This window comes from Anarhichas minor, unplaced genomic scaffold (genome assembly GCF_050575085.1).
Source record: "Anarhichas minor isolate MPS153535 unplaced genomic scaffold, ASM5057508v1 ptg000067l, whole genome shotgun sequence".
Taxonomy (NCBI): Eukaryota; Metazoa; Chordata; class Actinopteri; order Perciformes; family Anarhichadidae; genus Anarhichas; species Anarhichas minor.
Window position 1 is genome coordinate 4,824,677 of NW_027466513.1, and position 18,936 is coordinate 4,843,612.

Here is an 18,936-nt window from a genome sequence, read left to right on the forward strand (position 1 = left end):
AGCAAACACACTGTCCTCACCAAATATCGCCCTGCATGTGCTGTAACACACACACACACACACACACACACACACACACACACACACACACACACACACACACACACACACACACACACACCTGTACACACACAAACTTGACTCGGCAGACCTCTGAGTGTTTGGTACCAGAGAAAGAATTTGGTTTGTTTACATTCAGGGACGAGACAATAACAACATTAATGCAGATGCAGACGATTAATGCATTTACTACATTAGTTGTGTTTTATACACTAGATGTGGGGTTTCCAGGTTTTCCCCTGACAAAGACAACACGGCTGTCTGACACACTTTCCCATGCTGCATGCAGACTATTGTGGTTTTCTCCACTGCAGTGCGTTTTTCTGTGGTCATGTCAGCAGTTACAGTCTGTTGATGAGGTGTAACTGTCACTGAAACTCTCTCATGTCTCATGTAGATACTGAGAAGTTTGTCAGTCGTCTGAATGAGAGAGGAAGAAATAAAGCAGAGCAGAATCCATCCATTCATTCATTCATCCATCCATTCATTCATTCATCCATCCATCCATCCATATATTCACTTGTACCTTCTCTCCGGAGGCTCCGGTGAGGACGAAGGTGGAGAACACCGGGAGGGAGTATTTGGTGCTGGCTGGCCAACACTCGATGGTGGCCCCCATGGGGAGGCAGAAGAGAGGGACCGACTCCGGCAGAGGGAAAGACTCGTAGTCCTCCTCCGGATATCTGCTGAATAAACCTGGAGACAAGAAAACAAAACAACTGACAACTCCATTTAGAGAGCTGATAAAGGTGCACAGTCGACTTTCCACAAAGCTTAAAATTAAACAAAACAAGTTCAGTTCATTATAATTATACTGATAATGTCCTTTATTGAGTCAGTGTCTCACTAGAAACGCCTGGCTTTGTAACAAGCAATCAGAGCTCAGTAATTAATGCGGCCTTTTGGGTCATTAGTCACCGTCAGTGGACACAAACGAGAAACAATGACGAAGGGATTTGAGTTTTCTTCACTTTCTGGCATTCGTGTGTCAGCTGGCTGTCACGATGAAATGATGAATCCACGAGTCACAAATCTAAAGTCTCAATACTTTTGAGGACGAGTCTCAAGTCAGGTTTCACATCAGAAGGTGTAAAAAGCGGTCCATGAGGGTGCTAACAAGAACCCACGCAGGGTGGTTCCATCGAGATCCCTTTGAGATCCAGAAGATCCTTCTCCATCCTAACCACGGCCTCAGTTTAACAGGTCAGCCTCGGGCCATGTGACGTCCAGCAGCCGTGGGTCTCATGAGGGTCGTGGTTCAGTCACGGTTTCTAGGGGCGTGTGGTCTGGCAAGATCTTAAACACTCAACATCCTTAAAGAACCCTTTCTTCCAAAAAAGGGTTCTATGGATTCAAAGGGCTCTTAAAGGAACCCTTGGTTCCCCAAAGAAACCTTGAAGGAGGCAAATGTAAATTCTGAATCAACTGGGACTGAAATGTTAAGGAGTGCCGCTTTAAGAAGTAATGTAGTATATCTTCAGGAGGTTCCTGCCGGTTCTTCTCTCTAATACTTTAACGTACCATGTGGGGAATGTCTGGTACATTCTCTCCAGCTAAATGTGCACATTAACAATATTTATATGAATCTACTAACGAAACAAACTCAGCCTGTTCAGTTCTGCATCAAAGTGTCGCATTAGTCTGTAAATAAAGTCAGATGTTCAAAATGAACTCAGTGTGTGTGAGCTGACTCATCCATTCACAGTCTGCTGCTCATCTCAAGATAAACATGTGAGGCCGAGCCAAACAACAACAGAGCCAGCGGAGTTATCTCACAATCATCTCCTGCCAGATGGTTTTGGCACCGAACACTCGAACGGCTTTAATGTGGAACAAGCTTCATATTACCGTTAAATATATGGCAACCATTTAACCCTTTAGAAAGGAGGAGAAGATTGGCGTGCAGAGGCTTATCTCATGCTTCAATAAGCCTCAACAGAATGCAGCCACTTCTCATTCTCTTCACTATTTGGTGTTTTTCTCACACGAGCAGAATAAGTGATTAGTAGTAGAGACACCACACTGGTTATCTGATGACCGGTGTCACACATACAGCAGCACTGGCAGTTATTGGATGAGGAGCGGTTACCTGCTTTGTAGGCTATTGTGTTGGTTTTGGCCACAGACTTCTTGTAACACAAGTAGACCGAGGAGCCCCACTGAAAACAAGAGCACAGCGGGAAGAGTCAGTGAGGAACAATCTCCACTGTCCACCAATCATAACCAGATTTTGATTAAACTATACATAACACAACAAGCCCAATATATAAAGTGTTTTGGGATGTTTTAGCCCATAATGATTGAACACCAGCTGTTCCCACCAGGCTACACTTTTAACCACAAGAAGCCGATGAAAGTGATTTTCAGCTTGGTGTTAAGTCACTCTTTATGAATACTTTACTTTACTGTTTCTTTACATCACAGAACAGAGTCGCTGGTCCATCGCTCCCTCGATCTGTTGGTTAGTTTGTTGTATTGTGTAACTTTGGTGAATCCAAACTAAACTTTTTAAAACACCAAAGTCTCACAATAACACAAACACACTAACAGATGGACGCAGCAGTCGACCAACAGCTCCTGTTCTGAGAATCAGTGTTTCTGTGAATGGAGTCTGGTGTGTTTGTAGAGATCGTAGATAACAGCTTCAGTTCCCTCAGAAAGGTAAAGAGGTGAAGATATTCTGAACATAGCGTTCACTTAAACTGATATCGATTCTTTTAGGTGTCTAGAATACGTGCACAGCAGAACATCAGTCAGGATTTAGGGGACAAAAAAAAACTGCACGTATGTGTGTGAATAGCAGTTTTTCTATTTTAATGTCAAGGCAAATTTAAAGCGAACTTTTGAAATGTTGCAAAAATAAATGTGAATAAGCCGTGAGATTCCATCCGGTGGTGTGGAGCGAATAAACTCGACTACAGGGTAGTTTGGTCACAAGTTGGTGCTGTCGGCTACATATCTCTGTAATCTGCCAGTAAACAGAGTAGAAGAAGAAGAAGTAGAGGCCGCAATGAGAAACAAAACAAGTCGGCTTGGTCATCGAACCATCTACGAGAGTAAAATGGAGAGAGGTCTTCAGTTTGAATTGTTCTTGTCAGCTGGTATTGGACATGTTTCATGTATTTACTCGTTATGGGCCGCAGAAACATCAATTCTATTCTGTAATGCATTTATTAGCGCATTCACTTTAACGGCAGAGACAAAAACCACCTCAAGCAAATGTAAAAACATTTTCTTTTTTCTAATGCAATACTTATAAACATGAGAGAATGGAAACAAGGCTAATGAGACGTTCATTGTTAAGGCCTTTGTCAACAAAGCAGAAAAGTGTAGTCTATGAATCATTTGGTCTCAGTTAAAATGTCCCCGTAAAGCCAGTCAGTGTAATCAGTAATAAACTAAAATACTATTATTACTAATAACAGTCGAGACTTACACATCTACACCTCAAACATGAGCATGAAGAGGAAACATCTGATGAACACACTCGCTCTATGGAGACTCACATTAGCAATAAATCTTTAAAACCCTCAGCTGGATGTGATGTCCGCACCCACAGCTGCTCTGAAATATTAACATGATCCTCCCAGCTCTAACAGTAGACACATTGAGATCCTAACTTTACTGCAGGAGACTGGACTTCTCCTTTAAACACACGAGGCATTCAAAGACTTCCTGAGGCAACGTATGATGCTTTAAGAGAATTGTCCCTAATTGGATCCACAACAGGTGATGTGCAGTTTACAGAAGCTCTACAACACAACTCCATCTTTGAAGTCTCTGAACTGAAGAGAAGTGTGGCAGCTAAACCTGTCGGACTTACTCGTCCACTCTGCTATGAGGCTCAATGTCGTCTTGTGTTTGCTGAACTCATATCATCAATTTAAGTCTCTCATTGGAGGAAAGTGAGGCGCCGGTGTGGGAGATGAGGATTCAAGAATTCTGCCTTAAAAAATACACTATATATATATATATATATATATATATATATATATATATATATATATATATATATATATATATATATATATATATAGTAGTAATGATATCTTGACAGTTTGAATTTCAAACAGGGCTCTGACAGCATGAGCAAAGAAAACTGTAGAATTCTAAATACCTTGTTATGATCAACACATTACAGGAGTTATTCTGTGATGTCAGTTCATGGAAGTTGTCTTGAAAAGTGTCTTATTCAGCTGATTATTTAATGTTTTTGCAAATTGGTGTTGCTGACGCGTCTAAACCAAACACCATTTTAAAGTCCATTGTGCGCGTCTCTCTCTCTCTCTCACCATGCTGCTGTTGAGGTTCTTCTCCACCTTGCAGAAGGTGTGCGGCGGCGTCTCCCCCTTGCTCGGGATGATGATGCAGATGTCGGTGACGGCCAGGGCGGAGTGCGGCTGGCTCTCGGGCGCCCGGCGGTAGGTGACGTAGATGCGCTGGGAGGAGTTGTTGCTGATGTTGGCCGGCCGACCGGAGGCCGTGGTCTGGATGAGCTGGCAGCCCTGCATCAGACGCTCCTTCCACTCGTACAGCACGCTGCAGGGAGGACGAACAACAGTCAGCGACAACGTGGGGTCATTAGTGTGATTACACAATTATGCAGCCACTGGGACAATTAGGGCTGTTTAAGTCTAACATTAGCCATTCATCCCAGTTTTCAGTGGCTGACAGATTGGAGCTGATTAAGCTTAATGGCGGCTTTGCTCCCCGTAAAACTGCAAAGAGGAATCAATGCTATTCTTGAAAAAACAGTCCGATCTATGAGCTTATGAAGTGGGCGGCAGAGAGAAATAACGTCAAGCTCAGAGACACTTTTAAACTCAATAACTTTGGCCTCACTCACAGGAGTCGACACTGCAACAACAACAACTTATAAAGGAGGTAAAAGTGATCTGAAGGAAACTTACAGGTAACTTTTTAATACTGCAGAAATTCGCATCATTCTCGTGACGTGAAAGTCTATCAGCGTTGAGATTCTCGTGACGTCATCACTGACGTTCAGTGAACAATCAGAAATGGAGGGAAACAATATTTGTACAGACGGGATGAAACTATGTGTATCAATGTAGGTGTACAAACCGCAGACGGTCTAAAGTACAAACAATAACTTATTTATGCCTTGAAGACGTTATTTTGAGTTTTGATGGAGCTACAATGTTAGCAAAGCACCGATCAATCCGAACTCTATTCAGAAACGAAACATTTAAAAGTGCTTTGCCTCTTGTTTTGCAGACAGACCGGACAAAGCTTGAATTCAGAGTTATTTCTGCATCCTTTTTATCCGTTTATTGCAGTTAGAAACCTGTTTGTTTTGTGTGCTGGATGGAATGGATGGATGGACACAGTGAATCCGGATGATGTTATGACCCGACAGCCTTTAGTTTCCCGGGATATCTGGGACTTCCCCAACATGAACAATGCTGTGATACAGCAACATAGCAGCTCATAAACAGAAGAACAGTTATCACTGAGTCAAATATTACACTTTGTAGAAAGAGAGTGATGGACATAAAGTTTGGTCGTATGATGCTGTATTTAGAAGCAGCACAAATGAAATATGTGTATTCCTGTTTTCTCATTCCTCACTGTCGCTTTCTTATCTTTTAATGGAGCACGCTTTGACCTAAATGAACACGTTTACTATTGTTGCTAATTTAATTTAGATTACAATCGTCTTCAAATGTATAATTAGAGATTATTGTGTTGAGAGATGTTTTCATACAAACATATTTTAGAACCCGTATTTAACCAGGAGGATCTCCTGAGATCTTCTACCCAAAATAGTTTTTATCACCTTTTCACATTTTTTAATGAATGAATTCAATTAAATTTGAACCCTGAAATAGTTGTATCCTCCTGCAGTACATGCATGTAGGTTTCTATGAACTGTGATCAGACACAAGAGGACGCTCACACAGACCACTTAGTGGACTCAGAGGAACCCAACAGGAGCATCCCTTCCATTACGTACTTATCCTCCATTACTGATTCAAGTGGAACTGTATGAGAGCTGAAACACAATTTAAAGTGGTCAATTGTAATTATTAAATTATATATTAATTATAATTCTGTTCACGACTTCCTCTCCTGTTGAAGCAGACATGTTGTTTTAGAGAAGCAGTGATTGACTGACCCGTCTCATACATCACACAGACCTTCAGTGTGAGTGAAGAAGACTTAAAGCTCCGTAAGAACCATCTTAAAAACATTGGGAACAACTAACTGTTGTATTAAGAACATACCATCGAATAAAAGTCACGAACATGTTTGTGTATTCTGTCAATTACAGCTGTTAACAGGAAAGAAGATTTCCATCGGTGCATCTTTACAGTCCTTCAGTCTCCACCATCAGAACTTAAAAGAAGCCTGTTGTGTTTGTAAATTAGACCTTGAATGCCTCTCCAAAAACCTGGAGTCATGTGAGGAGTTTTGTGCCACATTTGATGTTTTCTATATTTTAGGTGAGGTCACCTCTGCTAGAAAATAATATAATAAAAACGTTAAATGACTTAAATAAAATGCACTATTAATCTTTAGGGGAAAAGAGCAGAGGTGCCACTTCACACAGAAGATGTCTGATATTGACTGAGCGTGTCTCTATGTCACTCCTGACAATCTGAAGGTGAAACCTGAGGATGTCAATGCTCCTTGCTATCAAATATAACAACTAGTCACAGATAATACTAGTTATTCCCTCTGCAGCCTGAGCAACAACTCACTATCACATGGAACAATATGTACACACACACACACACACACACACACACACACACACACACCTCAGCCTCCCATTAGTCCCACCAATGTCTGGTAAGTGCAGCCTCTCTGAGCGATCAGCACACAGAAGCTGCTGATAGTGTCTGAGCAGAGTTCCAGTGAGCCTCTGATAAGCTCGGCTCTCTGTGAGTCTCCTTAGTGTTGTCACCAGCTGCCTCCTGCCAGCCGGAGGTGAGAGAGGCCTCAGCAAAACACTACTGAATTCAACCCGGCTCAGAGGACACCCGGAACGGCGCTCTGCACTATTTCTCACAAAATCACAGACAGAAAGTGGCTGCTGTTGAAATCTGCTGCACAGAACGGAGGAACCGATACGATACGTGGACCACTTTTTAGATATAAACTCCTCCTCACTCGCAACAAATGCAATGTTTGCTGAGAGCAGCAGCGGATCTTTACTGGAAGTAAAAACAAATAACGGACACAGCAACATGTTGCAACACATAAGTAACACGGTCGAGTGTGTGTGTGTGTCGGGTAAGCTCACACTCAAGACGGTGATTCACTTTAAAATTCTGTCAAATTGGACACAAAATAAGTTTAAAGTAAAAGTAAAATGTGAATCAGTGAGTCTGTGTTTTGATAATGTATATCTTACAGCAGATTACAGACCTACAGCTTCAACAAGCAGTTTGAAATGTAAGTCCTGTTATCACATCTTCTCTGTTTCACTATACCAATCAGCCTTTAGTACTTTACACCATCATCACTGTCAGCAAAGTATCCGGACTAAAGCGTAGTTCATGGTCGCCGTAGTGAAGCCGTGTGCGATCAGAGCATATCCCAACACTCACTTTCAGCATATATTTTAAATTATGCAGTTGGTGGACTTTGGCTCAGACGTGGGGGTGAAGTTACACTTTTACGTTTTTATACCGTATTTGTACCCGCACTGGTTAGCATGGTTGTGAGGATGGTGTCAGTCTATGTGAAGTATTGTACAGACATCATGATGCCTGCTGATTTTTACTGGAACCGCCACCACGAGGTTCACATTTGAGGTTTTTACTGAAATATCTCTGGTTCACACATTTCCGTCTCCCTCAGGATGAATTGTTAGATCTGGTGATCGTTGAACATCTCATCGAGCCTCATGGTCAGGTCAAAGTCTTTATTCGTTGATTTGAATTTAATGACGGGTTTATGGTTCACCAAATACACCAAAACTAAAATTCCAATAAGCCCCAGCTGTGTTTTTTGTGTTTAATTAGCAAATGTAAGTGTGTTAACACGCTGAACATCAGCATGTTAGCGTCATCATTGTGAGCATAATATCATCTAGATACAGACTCTTTGGTGCTTACCCCAGGTCAGTGAGCGGCGGCTTGTCTCGACCTCGCCTGTAGCACAGGAAGATCTGGGGCGCCATGAGGCCGCCGTTGTTAAGATCGGCCGAGTGGCCGGTCGGCGTTTCCTCCACGCAGGTGAACCCCGACGGCGCCTCCTCGCCCATCGAGCGGATCACCACCGCCACGTCGGTGATGGGCGCCCTGGGCTTGGCCGTCTTGTGGCAGACGTCGTCAAAGTGGATCTCCTGGTCCAGCGGCTTGGACGGATCCGTCAGACCGGCTACCACGAAGTAGTCGGCTACACGAGGGCCTTTGTCCTCCATCATCTCCCATCACCGCCGGCTGCCTGCACGGTTACAGAGGGAAGGAGGAGGAGACAAAGAGAGGGAGTAAGAGAGGGAGAGAGGGAGAGCAGATTGATTTTCGTTGTGGTAGCAGGTACAGATGGTTCTTGCGTCCTTGGTAAGGCAGTAAAATAAAATCTGACGGTCATAAATCTTACTGAGGAGAGGCCGGTAGAAGGGCAAATGAAAAGAGACGGTACGACATGAGGAGGAGAGGGCAGACATTTTCAGTTTAGGCAGAAGGAAAGCTGACGGTCTTTGACCGGATTGACTTTAAGTTGATCAGCTAGATTTCTCGTTTCTAAGATGCATCACGTCTGTGGAAGATTCTGTTGCATCGAGAGTGGTTGTTGATTTAGGTTGTTGATGGGTGAATTAAAATTGTTAGGTGAACTAAAGGTTCAGCGTCTTGGCTCGAGGACTCGTCTCTCGGGAAACAGGTCTTTCTGAATAGGACAGAAGATTTGTTTTGAGCCTTTGTCCAGTTCTAAGCACTGAGACAGTTAAAGCTCGGCCGGCTACACAGACCTGAGTGTGCATTTTAAAAAGGGAGCATTGAGGTGTTTCTTCACACTTAACATTCTGCCTCAATTGCAGGTCGGTCCCACATAAAATCCTGCTGATTAGAAGCCTTGTTAAACCATGGAGCCTATTACAGGAGGGCTGACTGCACAACACCAGCTACACCTTCTGAAGAAGCTGAAAAGGTACAAGCTGACAAAAGTCCATTTTCTTCTGAACCTGAGCACAGAAAACCCCTCTATTGCAGGTATCGTTTGACTGGAGAAGTTTTGGATACTACTTGGCACTGGATTATTTAAATCCATACCTTAAAAAGGTATCAAGTACCGATACTGAGCCCTAAAGAGGCCAAGCCATCGGCTGAAGGGACACTGCACTAGCGCCACATAAATAACACCAGACTTGTGAACTGCTTCAGGCAGTGTGTTCACTTTCATACAGATCAAAGGAATACTGATTATTTCTCTCAAAGAACACAAAGACCAAAAAAATAAATCTGTGACCCTGAAGGATGCACGAGTATAAGTGACAACTCAAATGAAAACTGATGAAAAGTGAAAAAAACAAAGAAATACTGTGAGCCAGTTTGGTTTAACCCTGGACTTTCTTTAGGTGGCAGCCTCTGGGTGTGGAGGTGTAAAGTCTTAGTCTGCCTCAGTGGCAAGATTCATCACTCAATCTCTTGACACTCGAGCCTCCGGGACACGAGTCTGTCTCTGTGGGTTTAAAATTAAACTTTACCCCCGACCAGAACTCTGAGCCGTGCACGAACACAAGAACACATTGGGGTTCGTGACAGCTGAGATCAGGAGGAGTGAGGAATGTTTACTTGCACAGCAAGAACGCAGATCGAATATATAAGAAACACACGATTCAAACATGTCTTCAGGGCTTTCGTACCAAACAGAGTTTTGCACCGATGGCTGTTTTGTTTCTTTAAAAACATTCCCATGTTGGTGACACAGTGAGCGATAATTTACTCACACTGACAGCAGTTTCATTGCAACCAGATTTAAATTGAATGTCGAGTGATTCGACTGGACGGGGTCTGTGATTCCAACCATGTGCAGTAAGAGGGTGTGTGATGAGAGGCTTAATAAGCAGGGTGTGGTAGCTAGTCCAAATGGAAAGGGGTAATGTGAAACAGCTGCCAGTCTGAGTGATGCTATGCTAGCTGTTAGCACCACTGATAAGCTCCTCCTTTAATTCTCCTCACCATCAGAGACTATTGTAAGTCACGAGTCAGTTCTCTCTCCTGTTGGAACAGAACAGAGAAAAATCATTTCTTCTATAGTTAGCAGATTTTGTGGACACTAACTAAAACTGGGAGTTTATTGGTGAAAAAATGATTATTGCAGGATCAATGAGGCAAGCTTGTATTCAAATCACAGACTGTCTATAAGAAGTGGATGTAGTCATGGTGACGTCACCCATTGGTTTGTGGACTGATGTTTTGAAGCTTCGAGTTCAGCAATTTCACCGTCGCCATCTTGGATTACGGCAAACACAATGTCGGGTTTTTTTTTTGCAACCAGTGAACAGGAAGTGACCATATCTGGACTGAGGAGGAGTGACGTAGAGACGCCGTACACGTCTCTGGTAGAGACATGTCAATCACCGTGCATCCCCTGCTTTATGGTCTGTTTGACTCTAAATGGACCATAATGTACTAAATGAACATCATGCTGTATTGAAGAAGACTTGAAACTAGAGATTGAGACCATAAACTCATGTTTACAATGTTTACTGAGGTAATAAATCAAGAGAGAAGTAGAGTCATTTTCTCATAGACTTCTATACAACCAGAGGAGTCGCCCCCTGGTGGACACAAGATAGAATGCAGCTTTTAAGGCACTTCAGCATCGGCTTCACTCGGCATAAGCGGAGGTTTGCCTCCTGGGGATAATTGTTGAAACTAAGACTGACCTCTAAGGGGCCGCACATCTGCAAAGCATCCTGAGTCCAAAACCACAGTCTACGCTCTACTTCCTGTCCAACACCCAGAGCAGACTCATAAATGTTCCTGGGACACATTACAACACGTTGCTGTAACACCCAGAAGACAGGATGTGGGCCACGTGCTCACATCTCTTTCACAAACGTTTACACGGGAATTGAACTCGACAGAAAAATGCAAAATAAGAGCAGGTCCGCTGCAGCACTCGTGAGAGAGGAAAACTCAGCTGGTTTGAATAGCTGCGCTTCACATTCTTATTGCACCTACACATGTGTTCACAACACTCTGCCATTAAAAGTGTGACTGAGAGTGTGTGTGTGTATGTGTGTGTGCAAGCACAGGGTCCTGGGTCACATTCTTGCATTTTCACAGGCAACATGAAAGACAGAAACTAACATGGTCAACACATTTTTGTTTTTCAAAAGCGCCGCAGGACAACCACATGAACAACTATGAAGCCAATTTCATTTGTTCTCCGTTCAAACATATTAAAAGCATCTGTGGTCCATATAAAAACGATAACATCATACGTGTAATAAAAGGAGGGGTGGAGTGACACTGGGTGTGTCGGTCAGTACTGCGATAACTCTGCTGCTGCTTTATTGACCCAGAAGGGTTTTGTTTCACTGAACTCACTCCGAGTACAGCTCACTGACTGCGTTCACATGCAGACTCATGTTACAGTATTACGAATATGACAATATTCTGAATTTTATGTGGCTCATGTGAACATCATATTCCGTTTGGATATTCTGAATTAGGCCTTATTCCCAAGGGAGCATTATCGTATTGAGACGTGTGTGATATGTCGATATTATTCAGGTTTTAGGAGAATTCTTTGGACTTGTATACAGCTCATTTTGAATATTCGTCTCAATCATAGACTTTATGTATATGAAGTGGACATAGTCATCATGATGTCACCCATTGGTTTGTGGACTGATGTTTTGACGCCTCAAGTTCAGCTATTTTGCCATCGCCATCTTGGCTTTTTTGCCACCGATTAACAGGAAGTGACCATATTTGGACTGAGGAGGAGTGACGTAGAGACACCGTATACATCTCTGTCAATCACCGTGTAGCCCCGCCCTAAAGCATCCCCTGCTTTATGGTCTGTGTGACTCTAAATGGACCATAATGTACTAAATGAACATCATGCTGTATTGAAGAAGACTTGAAACTAGAGATTGAGACCATAAACTCATGTTTACAATGTTTACTGAGGTAATAAATCAAGAGAGAAGTAGAGTCATTTTCTCATAGACTTCTATACAACCAGAGGAGTCGCCCCCTGATGGTCATTAGAGAGAATGCAGCTTTAAGACATGAAGCTTTGGCTTCACTTTTCAGAACCGAAAGTGGCCGCCTGCTCTCAATTGGTGGTTTTATGCCCAAAAGAAAAAGCCCACATTTCTAGTCGGAAGGAGAAACACACCTACTTTAAACATTATGAAGGACTTGGAAACAGGATTTGGGATATGCACAAATATCGACAGAGGGAGAGAAGGTGGTTGAAGGAATGACAGAGGGAGAGGAATATCCATTTTCATCAGCCATGTAAACAGCTTATAGGAATATTGTCATTTTTCGGAATAAGGCAAAGCAAAAAGCGGAATATGTAGGCCTAATTTGTCACAGTGGAAGCTCTGCAGTGTCCCCCCCCCGTTAGGACGACCACGGAGTCACATGACCGAGCAAAGAATGGCACTCATCCCTGCCATGCAGTCAGCCTACTAAAAATACAACTGTGGCACACGTTACACAAGCATCACATACATACACACATATATATATATATACACACATACATATATATACACATATATATATACATATATATGCTGCACATGTGGGACAATCCTGAACTTCCACTGAAATCAAGGCGCCTCTATTGTCTCTGCCTGCCTTATATTTCCAGAATAAAAGAAATCAACAGCATCGAGTTCACGGTGGAAAACAGCTGACAGTCTGACAAATGGATTTCACATTTCCTACTTCAGATTCTGTTAAAAGGTGATTGCAAAGATTTATGGCTTGCACAACAAAAACCGATAGTACTGGGAGACAATGCTGCACTGACATGATGATGAAACCCATATTAATACAAGGTGTTCAGTCAACGTACAGGTCTAGAAATCTAAGAGACAGCCTTGAGTACAGTCGTGTGAAACACAAATCTATTGCATACTTATAGATCCAGATCATCACTGGATTCCCTCCCAAGACCTGCATCCAAAAAGACGTGACTCACGCCTGACGCATAAAAACAATCAGCATCACAGCTTAAATATCTTAAATATCTGGCTGCCCTACTCGATTCATCCCCGCGTAAAAAGCTGTGAACGTTTAAGAGAAGATGTGCTCCGGCCACAAGCCTCTTTAGAAAGGTCTCCACGGAGTTCCTTTAGGCACCAAACATAATATTTATGTTTCTGAATCATTTATGATGCAGGTTTTCCCCGAGACTTTCTAGACTATTTGTCTTTGTAAAGCTGAGTTGGCCTTAAATGATGGTCGGTAGTTTGCTTTGAGGGTATTTTACAACATGACATGTTCCTCTCTGTGGTCTTGATCTTTACTGTAATATAAAGTCCTGCTCCTCTATGGAAACAGCACAGTGAGGCTAGAAGTAGAGAGAACTTAGACATGTCTTTAGTGCAGAATAACACAGTTATAATGACATAAGTTATAAAAAAAGAGTGTCCACAAGTGTTACCAATGTTGGGGAACAAAATGGAAGCTGTACTTGCTATACATATTGAACTGTTAACATGTTTAATCCTCTACTTACAGCCTCTTCTCTTCTCTGCTGTTCATCAGCCTGAAGTTCAGTCAAAGTTTCACAGATTTTTTTGTCACGTGACTGTTGGTCTCAGCCGAGTCAATCATTGCTTCATAGTTGCGCTAAGGAGCTCAGAATGTGATGCTTTTCACAGGATCTGCATAAAGCAAAAAGTTTATTTTTTGCGAGATTTGAAATGAGACATGAAATGTTTTTGGTGAAAAAAAACGAAATCACAATTTTAAGGTTCGTTTTGGTTGCTTTTTCTGAGGGAAGCGTTCGTCTCACATTCAAGGACCGTCAGTAATCTATACATCTAACGATAGGGATGTTTGCTTTTCTATCCCGCCGGCAGGTTTTGGGGGTTCAAGGGGTTAAACTCGGGCCACATGAAGGGCCTGGTGCCGTAGACAAAGCTTGCCAGCCCAAACTCGCTGACTCATAACAGCAGCAGGAGTTCGAGAAGATGTCCAGACCCAACAGCCCTTCAACTGCCCTTACACAAGGGTTTTCGTTTCAGCCAACGTGACGAGGGGAACGACTTCCAGCTGTCTCGAGGTTCAAGAGGACCGGGGTCCAAATGAAACCCGCTGAAAGGGACTCTGGTTTCGAGGCTCGAGCGGGCTCCAGCTGTATATATATATATACAGCCACAGCAGGGCAGACACGTGGAGGAGGTGAAGAGGAATGTGAACATAAACACAAAGCCAGTAGGAAGCATCGCTAGCCAAGCATCTGCTTCCAGTTCGCCCAGAGGGGATGGGCGTCTTCAGCAGCATCAGGTCATGTGACGCCTCGGAGGAAAGACGACCTCTGTGGGAAATAAGATTTACCTTTTCCGTGTAATACTGTAATCTGGACACCTGACGGGTTGTCTGACCTGTTCAAATAAATACTGAGAGAAACTCGACTCAAGCTGCTCCACGATTCTGCAGCCAAACATCTCGTAATGGTAAAGAGAGCTGCATCTTATAAAGCCCCAGCTCCCAAAACAACAATCTAAAGAATTAAAATACACAGGAATGAAATCAAGCTTTATGCACAGAGGAGCGGGCAACCAGCTTTAGACGTTCTCCGCTTGTTGCATGAAAGGAAAGTTTGAATATTTACTTTTGGTACTGCAGGAAAAGTATCTTCTACCGGCTCCTTCAGCAGAAGAAAACACGTTCTCCCCGGTATCACCATCACTATAATTACACGACAACCAGCACTAAACATGCACTTTAATTGCTCGTAGATGGAGACAGAGAGTGTGTGTGTGTGTGTGTGTGTGTGTGTGTATATAGGAGATCGTCAGGATGCATTAACCTGATTTGTAATTAGGTATGTGACTGTTTGTTGCTGTTTTCTTTTTTTAATAGTACGAAACAAAGGAAGTCAATCTCGGCATTTAATTTTAAGGTAACAATAAACATGGTGCTCCAGACTAATGAGGCATTCAGAGTCAGTCACAAACATTTCACTTTGTTTAGGCCAATCAGTGACAGAAAGAAAAAGCACTGACAAGTGTATATTTTTGGGGGGTTTTCTGCAAAACTCAGTCAGCGGTGCAAAGGGGAAAAACGATTTGAGTCAACTCTCTTTAAGATGCCACTTACAGACACGAATGAATTACTTGGTACTTGGTCAAAGAGTGGAGTTTTTAGATTGTAAAATATGAGCAACGATGCTGTCAGACCTCGGTGTTACCAAGTAATGTCACACAGACTCCAGAATTAGAATAAAATATATATATATATACATATGTTTAAAACATTTTAAATCCAGAGTTGGCAGCTTATATAAATCTGTGCCAAAGGTCCCGATACAACCAGGGTTCATTAAGTTGACTACAGCACTAGGTTCATTATGAGGACACGGAAACATGTTACGAACATATACTTTCATTGTCGATTAATAAGCTAGTTATTTGAACTATAAAATGGTGAAAAGTGTCAACCAGTGTTTCCCAAAGCCCAAGATGACATCCTCAAATGACAACTCAAAGATATTAAGTTTACCGTCACAGAGCACAAAAGAAACCAGAAAATATTCACATTTAAGAAGCTTTTACTATTAAAAAATGACTCAAACCGATTAAATTATAGTAATAGTAATAGTAGCTCATTAATTTAATAGTTGACAGCAAATCGGTTATTCTCTTCATGTAATGCGAGCGGCATCAGGACAGATCCAGGGTCAGTTTTGTGTCACACATTGTTGACATTAGTTGATGTACAGTAGATAGTCAGGCTGGCTCCAAATCAGCTCTATAACCTTTCATTAATAATTATAATAAGAGCTGATAAGTGATACTGTGACAAAAGGGTAAATTATCTTATAAATGTAATAATTATAACACACCTGGCAACACGCAGAACAGGACGTTGTGACTTGAAACCAACGTAAGATTTAAAAAGTTTGAAGGAGTTTTTTGGATGAACGAGTCATCATCAGAACCATTTTATTAATTTATTGTTACAGCTTCTGGCTACGATAAACGCTGTCGTTTTTGGGATTGTTTCAAGAAAACATGCTTTTCCATCGTGCCGGCCGGTTTTGGCGCTCAGAGGGTTAAACATGTGAAACCCGTTTTGATGCCGGTAGATGTGGTCGGAACGCACGACGGCAAATGTAGACGAAAGGTAAAGAGCAGAAAACACCATCTGGTCTCCTGAATAACCTTCTCACTTCTCACACAGCTACTAAAGAACACAAACTAATCTAAAGTGTCTCAGCTCTGTGAAATGCACAACAAACCAGCATCAAGGTTACAGTGTGAGGCAGTGAAGGATTCAGTGTTTAGCTGTCTCCTTCACTCGTCAGAGCAGCAGATTCAACAGGTCCTAACCCTGTTAACTAAGTAGAGAGGAGGACCCATGGGAATAACAATGTGAGGGTGAGCTATCTGTGCCCTAACCTACAGCACACATGAATATGCTAATGCTACTGTGAGGCGCTTCAGTATAAAAGCATTGGTGAGCCTCGCAAAAACAACTTCCTGCAAGGTCTTGACCTACATTACATAAAAGATGTTTTAAAAAATGTGTGTTTGTTGTGGATAATCAAGCACAAAGAGCGTGCTGGATGGTGATGCAGCAGCGTGAGACACAGCAGTGACAGACTTCACCTGCCAGCAACTGATCCCATTAACATCACTGATTACATCTGGAGAACGGAATAAATAAAAGGCTGTGAATAAGCTGACAAAGCCGACTGTCACCTCCAGCTTATGAAGCGTTTCTTGTCATATCTATACGATATCTATCATATCTATACCACCAATGTGTTTATGATAGAGCACACTAAACAAAAATTGTTTATTTCGGCTCTTCATTTTGCTCTCAAAGTGAACCAGATTGATGCATTTCACTTTTAGATATTGCCGACAAAATGTTGGGTGAATTTCCTGCATTTTGTCATATCGCAGAAAAGAAAATATAACAACGTCAGTCTTTTGTTAACTGCGGCTTGTACATCAGCAGGAATGTAGCACAACATCGAAGTAAAATCAGTGCTCTGTTTGTTTCAAATATGAAAGTGCAATAAAACTATTTTGTCCCTAAAAATCGATGAATAATTGTGATAAATAATAACGAATATTGATCAGAATAACCGTGATCATCATTTGTATATAAGAATCTTGCAGCCTCCTCTGCAGTCTGACTTTTGAATATGTGACATAGCCGTTTATTGAGCCTCCAAATCGTTCATTTACAGACATTTACGCTCACAACCACCACGTCAGCATCAGCTACAGGGCGAGAAAATGCATTTCAAAGTCATATTGTAGTAAACAGATATCAAGGTAAATACTGGGATCACAATCCCATACAAGAGGTTACCGTCCTGGCTCTGTGTACAGTATTAGTACAGAGAAGCGCTAACGCATGGAGCCCTGTGGGAATTCTTACCACGTCTACAGGAAACATGCCTCCTCACACAGCCTGATCTTTTAATTCCCGAGCTGGCAAAAAAAAAAAAAAAAAAGCTGTTTTGCCTTCAAGTCTGAGAAAGTGATTCACACGTTTGTGTTCCGGCGTGACCTCTTTTTTATTTGCGGCTTGTTAACTGGCAGCTTTGATTTAGGGACGCCTAAAGTCTCTCCTGATAGGCGTCCCTTTGTGTCTGAATGATGGGAAGAGAAGGGAAGACGGCGGAGGAATAATCCGTTACCCTTGTGAACCCAGTAGACCACACAACAGCAGAACAACGTGACGTCTTCACCAGCGGCCACATCTAAGAAAGTTCCAGTTAAATCTATTGAAAGAAAAGTTTCCTCAAAGTAACACAGAGGGGAAAGTCAGACTTTAACGTCATTTAGCCTAGAAATCACTGAACGTGAAGCAGGTTTACAGGATGGAACTGCTACACATTAGTATCAATGTGGGATATTTTAATTGGTTATTATTTATGGGTTCACAGATCATTTCTTTAAGTGGAGTCTAATGGAATAAGCTTTTTATAATCAAAGATTATCATTGATATGCATTGTTTGTTTCTTTACATTGTTTATGTCGTTTTTCATCAAAATATGCACTTAAGTGAGTCCTGCACTTGTATGTCCACACCCACCAGCGTAGAATACGAGTAGAAGTGACATTGAACTGTTTTCCATGGTCGTTTGACTAGTGCAAACAAAAGAAAAATGGCGATTGTCGGACTTCAGCGCTGCTGCTGTTCAGCTCATTTCCTGTAACCAGTGTAGCATTAAAGCATTGTGCAATTCGCAAGGGAGCTAACTAGCAAGCTGTCCACTAGTTTCCGAGCTAGCTTGCTAATTCCGCTAACGCTTTAATGTAGCATTTCCGAAAAAGAGCCGAACAAAGTCGTCTTCTGTTGATAGCGGTGTTCTTTCCTAAGCTGAACATGAGAGTGTGGATGAAGCATCAAGTTGCTCATATTCGTAACGTTACTACTCCGCCATTTTGCGTAATACGGTTTGGTTATACGGAGGTTAGTCTTTTACAAAGGTCGCAATTGCAATGGTACCTACTCCCATTCCATTTCTATGTCTGTACTGCTCTTTGTACCCATCACCTTGCCTAAACGCTCAGTACTTTCTTCTGAATGTGAAGCAGTGTGACTAGTGGAGCTGTACTTGAGTCCTCCCAATCTACCCATTCAGTCTGAGCACCTGTCTGGCTCTCCAAAGGGTCAATCCCTTAAAACTAAACCACAACACCTGACTGCACCAGTCTCTATTCACTCAGTTCACACACT

At 42.3% G+C, this 18,936-nt stretch overlaps 1 protein-coding gene and 1 long non-coding RNA gene across 4 annotated transcripts in view; one reads left to right on the forward strand and one right to left on the reverse strand.

Annotated features, from left to right (window-relative positions):
* LOC142934154 (C-myc promoter-binding protein-like) overlaps positions 1–18,936 on the reverse strand; it is a 63,270-nt gene that overhangs the window by 40,387 nt on the left and 3,947 nt on the right. For all 3 annotated transcript variants that reach the window (XM_076078577.1, XM_076078576.1, XM_076078575.1), the window contains exons 2-5: positions 8,145–8,475; positions 4,353–4,599; positions 2,150–2,219; positions 587–756 (exon numbers count right to left, since the gene is read on the reverse strand). In XM_076078577.1, coding sequence (XP_075934692.1) covers positions 587–756; positions 2,150–2,219; positions 4,353–4,599; positions 8,145–8,455 — 798 coding nt within the window. In that variant the 5' untranslated portion in view covers positions 8,456–8,475. The remainder of the gene's footprint in view (positions 1–586; positions 757–2,149; positions 2,220–4,352; positions 4,600–8,144; positions 8,476–18,936) is intronic.
* On the forward strand, positions 6,994–10,961 carry LOC142934155 (uncharacterized). Its single transcript, XR_012947682.1, has 3 exons — positions 6,994–7,317; positions 7,441–7,479; positions 9,071–10,961. It is a non-coding gene; the product is annotated as an uncharacterized LOC142934155 (long non-coding RNA).